General features: G+C 36.2%; 1 protein-coding gene across 4 annotated transcripts in view; it reads left to right on the plus strand.

Annotated features, from left to right (window-relative positions):
- Positions 1-11,390, plus strand: part of mcph1 (microcephalin 1) — a 70,022-nt gene that overhangs the window by 9,758 nt on the left and 48,874 nt on the right. For 2 of the 4 annotated variants that reach the window (XM_016474970.1, XM_016474971.1), the window contains exons 11-13: positions 2,669-2,706; positions 8,832-8,994; positions 9,130-9,207. In XM_016474970.1, coding sequence (XP_016330456.1) covers positions 2,669-2,706; positions 8,832-8,994; positions 9,130-9,207 — 279 coding nt within the window. Of the gene's footprint in view, positions 1-2,668; positions 2,707-8,831; positions 8,995-9,129; positions 9,208-9,562; positions 9,807-11,390 lie in introns of those variants that run through there. The other 2 variants (XM_016474972.1, XM_016474973.1) reach the window with 2 other exon arrangements.

Consider the following 11,390-nt stretch of genomic DNA (forward strand, 5'->3'; position numbering starts at 1 on the left):
TAAGAGTTTCTCGAGCTGTCACAATCTTTTCTCCAGTAAAACATCTTTGGTGCAGTGCCTCGAATCTTTTGACTAATCAGAATAAAGATAAGGGCACTACAGCAATGCTGAGGTAGGATTGCTGCCAACAATGTCAACTCAAGTCACCTTTATATAGATCTTTATACAATACAGATTGTGTCAAAGCAGCTTTACAGTGTCAAACAGGAAAATAGTTTGTCAAAAATGCAAGAGGGCAATAACAAAGAATCATTTTTCACCAAAACTCCATGACAGAAATGGAGAAAAAACCTTGGGAGAAACCAGGCTTTGTCAGGGGCCAGTTCTCCTCTGGCCAAACGAAACCAGCAGTTTAATCCCAGGCTGCAACACATATCAGATGCAGAGGGCTAGTCTTTTTCCTGTGGTCTTGTGCCGATGGTTGTCTAGTTGACGCGGTCTTCGCAGGGGATCTGTCTCTGGGGCTTGTCTAGTTGACATGGTCTCTGCTGACATTCAGGGCTGTAGAGGTCGTCTCTAGGTGCTGATCCACCATCTGGGCTTGATATGGACTGGTTCTGGGTGGCTACGGTGACCTCGGAGTAAGAATGAAAGAAACTAATATTAGCTTAGAAACCATTCTTCTTACGATGTAGCGAGTACAATGGGTGTTATTACAATGTAATGCTTTTAAACTAGCTTAACCTTAAGGTCCAAGTCGTATGCATAGCCTGTCAAAGGATAGTCCATTTGAGGTGTACGCGAATTCATCTTTGTCCAGCGTGTGCTCTGTTTTTCTCCGGAGGTTATGACAAACAAAAAATGTCTTTGTACTATTTTAAAGTTGCTGCTATCTCATAACCCTCTCAAGCACTTGTCAGTGCAGCCGTCTGTTGTTGTTGCAGGCTTTTGTTGTTATTGTTCCATCTCTTTAGTTTCATTTTCTACTATGAAACAACAGCCTGGGCCAGTGTTGCCACCTTGTGGAACGACTGATTAGTGTAAAACCAAGTCAATGCGTATGTGCAAACTGCTAGTTAAAAAATCGGATGGTGCACGTACAGTATGCGTGTACTATTCTGGTGACGAAATTTGTCACACTCTTTATGTGGATCCTCACGTATGCGTAAAAACCAAAGTATACTTTGGGCTTTAGGTAGCTAATTGCTGCAGTAACGTTAGTCCCTTACGCCACCTACTGGCTGAACTAAAACCCGAAGTATACTTTGGTTACCCTTTTATTTATTTGACTTATTAAAAGAAAATAAGCCAACAAGATGTCTGAGATCGACAATAAACCTCTCCTTGGCTCAGCCTAGATCACGGCTAAAGACAAGAGGTGATCGTGCATTTGCAATAGTTGGACCGAGGCTATGGAATAACCTTCCTTCATATGTGAAAGCTTTAAAGTCTGTTTATGAGTTTAAAACGAAGTTGAAATCCTATTTTCTTACCTTGGCTTTTTAACTTTGTATGTTAAATTTTTGTTCTGGATTTTATTGATGTTTTTATTATTATTATTATCATTATTATTACTATTATTTTTTTTTCTTCTTCTTTCTGGCTTTTTAATCTATTTGTACAGCACTATGGTCAACTGCTGTTGTGTTTATCGGTGCTTAATAAATACATGAATGAATGAATGATGAATGAACTATGTAACCTGCACTGAAGTTCTTGATAAATTTCCATAATTAACATACAGACTATTTCTCAATTCCAAGTAAGCTAATTTTATAATATAAAATATAATTTATTGATCAGTAATAACCATTATAAACTTGTTTAATATATATCATTAAAGTTGTAAGTTATATTTTGGATACCTTCACTCATTTGAGTAAAAAAAATTTACTTAAAGTAAATAATATTTCTAATTAAGTCATTAGATTGCAATTTAATTACATTGTAATTAGTTACAATGATATGCTTTACATTTTACAAATGAATAATGCCCCCAGACCCTAAAATGATTAAATTCATAAAAGTCACCTTTTTCACCTCTTGTGAATTGTCAGGTATGTTGTATGTATTGTACATGCAGCTACAACATTCTCTTTTTTTTTTTTTGTTTTTTTTTTTTTTTTTTTTTTTTTTTTTTTTGTTTTTGTTTTTGTTTTTTTTCCAAGCACAGAATTGTCTTCCTTGAACAGTCTGACATCATATTTTATGAGCAATGTCTTTTAACTTCTATTGACCATAATATCTGCTTGCACCTGGCCACATATTTGTGTCATGGTGTCAGAAAGCATCTTGATAAACATGTTATGTATGAACCTGTTTTAGCTGCCCTGTTCACTGATGGATGTAAACCCCAACTTCCTGTAGGGGAATAGAGAGGAAGGCAATTCATGTGTTTGTACTACGGATCTGTTGTACTGAAGCCAGGGTACAGGGGACGGATGAAACGGTGCCATGATGTTTTGTGCTTAAACGGCTCTCAACTGCTTCCCCTCCAGTATGGCCTTGGTTTCATTTCCTCTTCGTTCACCAAATATGCAGATATCCGGCATGTGTTTACTAGTTTATGCTACTCTCCAACAAAACAGGAGCTCAATAGTACATGTGTCTGAGATAATAAAAGTTTAGTTGAATGTCATTAAAAACATTGAGTGTATTAGTAAAAAATAAATGAACTGCAAAATTAATATCTAATCTTTCAGTTCCTTTTTCTTTTTTGTCTCTACAGAAAAATAGATCCTTGGTAATGACAAGCATGCCCACTGAGTGAGTATCTGTGACTCTATACTGTGTACTATTAAAAACTGGAAATAATAAAGCCTAGCTATTGTGCTGCATGGATACAACCACCCATCTTGTAAATCGCTCGCATAAAAAAAAAAAATTTGTTCAAAAAATTGAAAAGTTTTCACTCACAGTGATTGAGATAAACGCCTAAGTTTAGCACAGATATATTATCACCCTTATTACACTCTGGCATAATACACCCTCTCACAACACAGTGAGTTAACTAGTCCTGTTGTTATTAAAGGATACACAACATTAATGGTCTTCTTTTTTGGGTTCCTGTCAAAATTACTGCATTTGTTTGGAATTATTCAGCCATTTAAGTGAGATTTTGATGACTGAATTGATCACACTCCTCTATTTGGATCCAACAATTTATTTTTAATTTGTTCTTAATACTGTAAATTACCCATATGCTTAATATGGAACTAGATGCATTCTTAGAAACTTTGCAGATAAATTTTTTTGCTAATTAGATATACACCTATCGAATGTCGAATATTCGTCGAATTTAAAATAAAAATCCACATTCTAATGCAAAAACGTTGCATTCGAATTTTAGGTGTGTCAGGCAACCTTATCAGTGGGGCATGAAATGCGACGACGATGTAAGTGTCATTGCATTTTAATGTTTTTGTTAGCCTATCCAGTTGAACCCACTAGATGCGGCGCTGCTACATTGTTCATTCAAAATATTTCAGAAAAAGAGAACAATCAATGTGGGGAAGATGTTGTTTACGTCAAAACCGAAACCAAGCCGTTCAAACAGAATGCATATTTATCGCATTTTCTAGAGGGACATCTATCACCGTTGCACTCGCATCTCGCACAAGAGAGCCGCATGTTTAGAAAGCTATGTAAAATTAATGTAAGTTCAACTTTTTAAAAACATGTCTCAAGACTTTATGTGGGTTTTCTCCATTCCACTTCATCTCAAGTTTTTAAATAAAGAAAGTACTCTTTTTGATTGGTTTTTGGTCCTTTGTATTAAACTATACATACATGCATGATGTTGTTTTGTTTCTAATTGTTTAAGCAACTTTATTAATTATATATGGTTTATAAACATTATTTTAAACATTATGCACTTTTTTCAAAGATAGTCGTGTTATTTTATTATGCTTTGAAGAAACGTGCATAATATTTTGCTCGATGCGCCCTCTTCTGGCCTCAGGAGAGAAGCCAAAAGCTTTTTTTCCCCCTAAAGCCGAGCTCACACTACAGGATTGAAAGGCTAGCCAAATCACTGTGTTGCTCACACTACGCAACAAGATTTGTTCTCATCTGTCGTTGTCTTGTCATAGCTGCGCGCATACTACACAACACAATGCTAACGAGGTTCACACACATTCAGTTTTGTAACATTCAGTGAAGAGGCGTTCCAAACCATCAGCGAAAATATGTTTTCTCACATAAATTCTCACGAGAAATTACAGCGATTATAGGCCATATCTTCAAGCATGGCCGATCAACTGGCCCTTCAAATGGTCTGTGCAGTTATTTTTAGGGGTGGCACGATACCATTTTTTCAGAACCGATACCGATCCGATACACAAAGTTCTGAATATAGGACAATACCGATACCAGCACAGTTTTTTTATTCTATACCTCAGTGTATACTGAGGTATAGAACTTAATTATAAAGAAAAATAACAAATAAAAAAATATATAATCATAATCTATGATAAAATACTATTACAACCTAGGTTAGTAGATCTACAAAAATGATGAGTTCACAATAATTTTATAAAATCTAAACATTTAGAAAAAATACATTATTTAGTGGGGGGGATAAAAGTAAATGGCTGTAATCTGGTAAAATGTTACACATTTCTCTTTGTATTGTAACATACATTCATGAAAAACAATTAAATAGAATTATATATATATATGCAATAAATTAAATACATTTCTTTTACATTTATAGCACAATAATGAGGCAGCAACATATGATAGATAAGACAGAACAAGAAAGGCTATTAACAATCTTTCATTGCGCAAAAGTATAATAACATGAAAAGCTCCAATACAGAAGCGCTTATGCGCATCCCGTGCGCAGGATGATGCGCTTGAAGCAACACGGAGTCACAGCGCACAGCTCCCCGCATAGAAAAGTTCAAAGCACAAAGGGAAGAGACATTGATGCGTAGTGTATTATATATGTGTGATAGTTTGAGCCTTTTCTTTTAACAGTTTTAAATTTCAGTTACTGTACGCGTGAACAATTTACAGTGCTCTCTACTGATGTGTAGTGATCTCTAACAGACACCCGGTAGAAAGTGACATGATTTAGAATTAGCACTAAACTCCAGCAAGATAAAGTCCTTTTATGCAAAACCACTGATGTTTATCTACAGATCGAGTATAATAATAGGAACATTGTATCATCTTAGAGAGAGTTTCGTCGTCTTGACTGTCGTAACAGAACGTGACACACAGTTTGAATGCTGAATGGAGGATGACTGACAGCCGCAGCGGAGAGAAGTTTAGAGAACTTGAATTTAACGATTTATAACGACAAATATTCATCTGTACCTCACATTAAAATGTGGAACGGTCTCAGAACACTTGAAATATAGTGCACGGATACTTTATGGTGCTTTATAATGTTTTTGTGCCTTTCGTGGGGCTTAACAATAACAGAATAGTATACGCCAGTGGTGAGCGGTGACTTTTTTAACCGGGTATGCTGAGTGATAAGACCCTCAAAGGGAACAATATGATGTTTGTTATTTTTAAAATTTTATATAGCCCACATTTTTAATTTACCGCTTAGGCAATAACGTTGACAATAACCATCTTCAACATAGGCCTACGTTGTCTATGACCAAAAATGTAAGAAGATATGTTTTCAGTGGACTTTTAAAATTAGCTTTGCTTGAGAAAACAAACATATACAGTTACAGTGTTTTTTTTTTTCTACATTTTTCCGCTTGGGCGAGCGCTTTGCGGACAGCTTACCTCGTGCATTAAATCTCCCGCAGACCAGCAAATCACCGAGAACGCGCATCAATCCTGACGACTCATAGCAACAGAGCTGAGACCAGAAAGCTGAGGAGAATCCGCTCGCCCTGAAGCAACCGCAACTGGTAGATTTAAAGAAAATTACTGCCGTTTGGCAAATAAATCATTGTACGTACTTATTCCTAACTCGTTAAGCTTTAAGTTACATTTCAAATGACAAGGGATCAACTTATAATCATGTTTATATTAATTATCCCGTGAACTTATTCTCTCAAATGGCCTGGGTATGCGGAGCATTCACAGCGTATATGGACGGAATGCCACTGGTATACGCACAATATCGTATTTGGATCGGTCTCGTCTGACCGATACCCCGATCCAGCAGAAAGTGGCAGTATCGGAGCGATACCGATACTGAATATCGGATCGGCGCACCCCTAGTTATTTTATCCGAAAGAAAGAAGAAACCACGACAAAAGAGAATATGGCAGAAACAATGGCTTGGAATACGTGGACAACAAGGACTGTCAGTACTGCAGCAAGAGTTGGAGATAATTAAACAGTACAATGAAACGTATTATATACACAATCTATGCATTTGTTAAATTTATTTCTAGTTAGTTGATTTGATTAATTTGTGGCTTTTCGTGTCTGTTCATAAAGATGCATGATGAGTGTTTACCATCTGCACTGTGATTGGCTAGTTCCACCTTGTCATTGTGTCGCTCACATTACGAGATCACGTGGCGATAATATCAAACAGGTTTGAAAATATCGTACCGTCTGTGATAGTTCGAGACAGGTTCGGATCACATTGCTGACCTGTTCATACTTAACGAGCTTCAGCAACCGCAACGAGCACCGATTTGGTCACGATCCAGGGGTTTTGTCGCAGACTGTGGAAATCTGTCTGCAACAGCGAAATCCAGCCAAAAATCCTGTAGTGTGAGCCCGGCTTAACTGAAATGATGCCTTTTAAATTCGAATATAATTTCAATATTGATAATATTTAAGTAAAAAATTTGAATTTAGTTTTTCAGCCATTTTGACAGCCCTACTACCCAGCAAATCAGACATTTACTTGCTAAATTATTCAAAAGTAAATGCAAAAATAAATGTAAAATATAGCTGCAAGGAGCAATTACGGGGCCAAGCACTACAGAAGCAAACACCAGACCAACTGCAGCAATGAGTAATTAAAACCATTTTAAGATTATTTTAGTCAAAATGGCTGAAAAATCATAAATACAACCACTAGTAATATGATTTATTGGCTTATCACTTTTGACCAATAGGTGGCGCTGTTATCAAATACATGTGGTGTGTTCTGTGTGAGGTGACAACGGCACACACAAAATTTGGTGTCAATAAGTCAAAGCTTTGCAGAGATGCAGCTTCAGAGTAATTTTGGCATCACGCCTCAAATTTGTAGCGGCGCTATACGAAAACAGTTTTGTCTATTGACACGAAATCTATAACTTTTTGCCAGCATGGTCTGAAGATGATCTGAGTCAAATTTGGTGAAAATCTGACCAATGGTCTAGGAGGAGTTCGAAAAAGTAGGTTTTCAACATAAATCAAAATGACGGACAGGAAGTACAGCCGACTATGGAATAATTGGTATCTATGTTGTCAGCATGACCCAAGGAATATTTTGAGACCAATTTCATTATAATAGGCTAATGCAATCAAAAATGATTAGCATTTTTGGAAATTTCATAATTAATGATTAATGAATGGTTTATCACTCTTGACCAATAGGTGGCGCTGTTATCAAATTTATGTGGCGTGGTCAGTTTGAGGTGACAATGGCACATACAAAGTTTGGTGTAAATATGCCAAAGCTTTGCAGAGATATAGCCTCAGATGCAGTTTGGCACCTTTCAGGCAAATTCGTTGATGCGTTAAAAGAAAACCGTTTCGTATATCGACACGAAATCCATAAATTTTGCCAGCATTGTCTTGCATATTTTTGTATCAGCTGATTTGCGGTCCATCTTCAAACAAACACAGCAGTGTTTTTGTTGCTCAGTGAATCTGCATTTTTGAACAAATCAGTTTAATCAATGATTCAGTGACCAATTCATAGAAACCATAATTTCGCTCTTTGTTTGCTTCTGTGGCAGTACTTAAGGTTTGCTGAAATCTAAACAGACTACCTTATTGGATTGTAAATGTGAAAGCTCTATCTTAAATATACACGAAACCAGAAGAAATTAGGATGAGAGGATTACAAAATGTAATTAGGATTAAATTTTCACTGTACTGTAGAACCTTTATTTTCTGGCGCTAGAAAGCTCTGTATTGATTGCAAAGTGCATAAATAAAAGTCTACAGCATAAAATAGCACTCTCAATATAGGCTATTTAATTAAACTGTCAACACTGATTCTTATTTATTATGTAGACTATTTTGAACAAGAAATAATCAGAAATGGGTTCAGTTGTATTCTATTGACCCATACCATTTTATTTTATTTTATTTATTTATTTATAGTTTGTTTGTTTAACTTTATACTGTTGATCAAAATAAAATAATAATTATTTGTAAAATTATTTTTAAAATTAAATAAATCACTACCTATTCCGAATATAGCCTACAGAATTATCTTGCTTTCTTAAAATGACACAGTCAGTGACGATAGCCATTTGAAATATATGAAAGGTGTGAATAAAATTATATTTATTTAAAATAAATAATAATTTAACAATTTCAAAAACAGCATTGGCTATTTGACCCACAGTCGACACATAGCCTATTGATTCCTTACCCACACACACACTGCAAATGACTGTGCTATTTTGCCCTCGTCACTTATTACATCAAATATTTAGTGGTTTTACCAATCTTTATCCACCCACATGCAGGACTCTGACCTAAAGTAAGAATATCACCAAAAATATACATCATTTTGTGAGTAATTATATATTACAGTAATGTTTTTACATTAAAATATAGTTATTTTTGCTAGAAATACTATGTGGGTATGCAGATTTTTGGATAAAGTTCTGAACAGACATCAGTGAAAATATTATTTGCGTGTCTTATGGTTCAAACATGGAGTTTATGATATTTGTGGTTCAAACCTTTTGTTCAAACATGGAGTTTATGATATTTGTATGTTTTGCATTTGTATTTAGGAAGCAGGAGGTAGTCTTCCAGCTGGTCAGAAATCTGGGTGGTTTTACAGTGGTTGATAATGTGTGTGAAAGCACCACTCATGTGGTGTCCGGCAGCCCACGACGGACCCTTAATATCTTGTTAGGCATTGCACGTGGCTGCTGGATCCTCTCCTTTGAATGGGTGTGTATAGCTTTGTGTGCATTTCTGCTTTTAATATGTTTTTTTTTCTAAAGTGTATTTAATACAGTAATGTAGACGATTTAGGTGGTAGCTAATATGCTGTTGTACCTTATAATTTTTTGCTTGCCTGTGCAGGTCCTGTGGTGTTTGGAGCACAGGCAGTGGGTTCCTGAAGAGCCTTATGAGCTGTCTGATCATTTCCCTGCTGCACCTGTAAGTACATGTATTTCTATAATATAGTGAATTCCATGAAACCTGTTAAGAATTTTGAGTTTCTCCCCACACATTAACTACAGATAACTTGTCACTAAGGCTGAAAAGTAATTGTAAATATACTGCACAGCTGTTATTAGGATGTTTTTTTTTGTTTGTTTTTTTTGCACAAGAAGATATAAAAGAAACATCTTTTATATCGTCTCATCGTCTCTTATCCTATACTTTTGAATGGTAGTGTATCACAGTTTCCTCAATTTCAAGGGGCGTTACCTCTTGCAGAAACAGAAGTAATGCCTGTGTAATGACTGTGACTGGCTAACTTCATTGCACTGTATCCACACCTCCATTACAGCATGTCATGTGTTTTGATACTCCAGATGGCAAGTGCTTGACAAGGCAAGTGTGATACAGGCATACATGTTTGAGGCTGTGGCAGAAGAAATCAAAATAAGTCACACTGATTGCAAGAGTCTGTTTCAGCGCGGTAATTGCTTTTGCTTGCTTAAATGCTTAATTTTCTGTATATTGTTATAAAAGTACTATTATTACTTGTCTTATTACAAAAGACACTGCATGTACGGTATGTACTGATTTTATTAGCAGCACTCTGTGATATACCTGCATTGCACCTGAGAACAAAATGCTTGGCACTGCTGTATCTTCAGCATGTTTAGAATAATTCACAAAAACAAAAAGCTTTATCTTTTGGTCGCTCATGCACGTCAATAAAAATCAATTTTAGCCGTGCATATTTAATGTTTGGATCTCTAAGAAGGCTATACAGAGCTTTTGGTGGTGCAGTTTCTTTACATCAACACCATCCGAGTTTGATGCTAGACATCCAACAGCATTATTGCTCTTGTGATTGATGAACAGACATGAGTTGTTCCAAACACACGTCCTTAATTGCATACGATGATGATGCATGTTAAGGGTCGTGGTGAGGAGAATCATGACATCATAATTATTTCGATTTCAGATTCTATGCTGAGATAGAAACTTCAATAACCGAAAATCTGTTGGGGGCTATGACACAAATACGGCCCCCTTGGTCAAACCAAATAAAATCCAAAATAAAAACTGGTGGTTTTGCAATACCAATACATTGAGGTTAAAAAAGAAACTCTTGAGACCTCTTGGGGTGTCTCAATATGACAGCCCTCTCCAGGTTGTACCAAAGCATCTAAATTGGTTTAAGGTCAAGCCTCAGGTAAACACATTTTATTTTTTAGACATTTTTTGTTGATTTGCTGTGCATTTCAGGGGAGGAGTAGAGTAGGGCTGATGATATATACAGTATGACAATATATAATCTGGTGACAAGTTTAATTCGTTATAGATATATATTTTATACTGCATTATGTAAATGTATCCACAAAATGCAGGACTGCTTAAAGAGTCATGAAACCCCGTTTCAGCACTGGTTAGTTCCCACCACAGTTTTAAAAAATGCTAAAAAAAGTGGGCGCAAAAAAGCTTAAAATTAATCAGTTTTCTCCAACAGTTAAAATTATCGGATGCTAACATTGTCTTCTGTGATGTGCAACACAAACACCTCTGCTAAAATCTCAGAAAAAGTAGTCTGGGGTTTCATGACCCTTTAAAGTTATTGACACGTTCCAGCTATAAAGAAACATAGGTGAATGAGAAATTAGAGGAACATTTTTGATACGTTATAAACAATCATCTGTGCAAAAGAACTGAATTCAGCACTCACATGCTGACACAAAATTCAGTTCTCCTACACAATCTCTTCAACGGTCACATTTGGTAAACAGTTATCTGTCAATATATTGGATCAATAAATTGACAGCAGCCTAATGCATGCACTTGAGTGCTTATTAGGCAATGTAGGCAATAAAAGGCGCATTATGATTGAAATAGTTTAATAAACCTGCGATTTAGTCGACTAATGCTTCAAATGAGCAACTACTAGTCGACCAGACAAATCTTTAGTCGAGGGCAGCTCATATTATATATGTGTGTGTGTGTGTGTGTATATATACAGTTGTGCTCAAAATGATTCATACCCTTGGTAAATATGATCAAAGGAGGCTGTGAAAATTGATCTGTATCAACGCCCCCTACTCTGGTTCTCCGTAACCGTGAAAGCTGAGCTCCAGGGCCTTTTTCGAGCGACGCGGGGCCCACGAGGCCTCACTCTGGCGGGCATGGGAGGA

Source organism: Sinocyclocheilus anshuiensis, unplaced genomic scaffold (genome assembly GCF_001515605.1).
Source record: "Sinocyclocheilus anshuiensis isolate Anshui unplaced genomic scaffold, SAMN03320099.WGS_v1.1 scaffold232, whole genome shotgun sequence".
NCBI lineage: Eukaryota > Metazoa > Chordata > Actinopteri > Cypriniformes > Cyprinidae > Sinocyclocheilus > Sinocyclocheilus anshuiensis.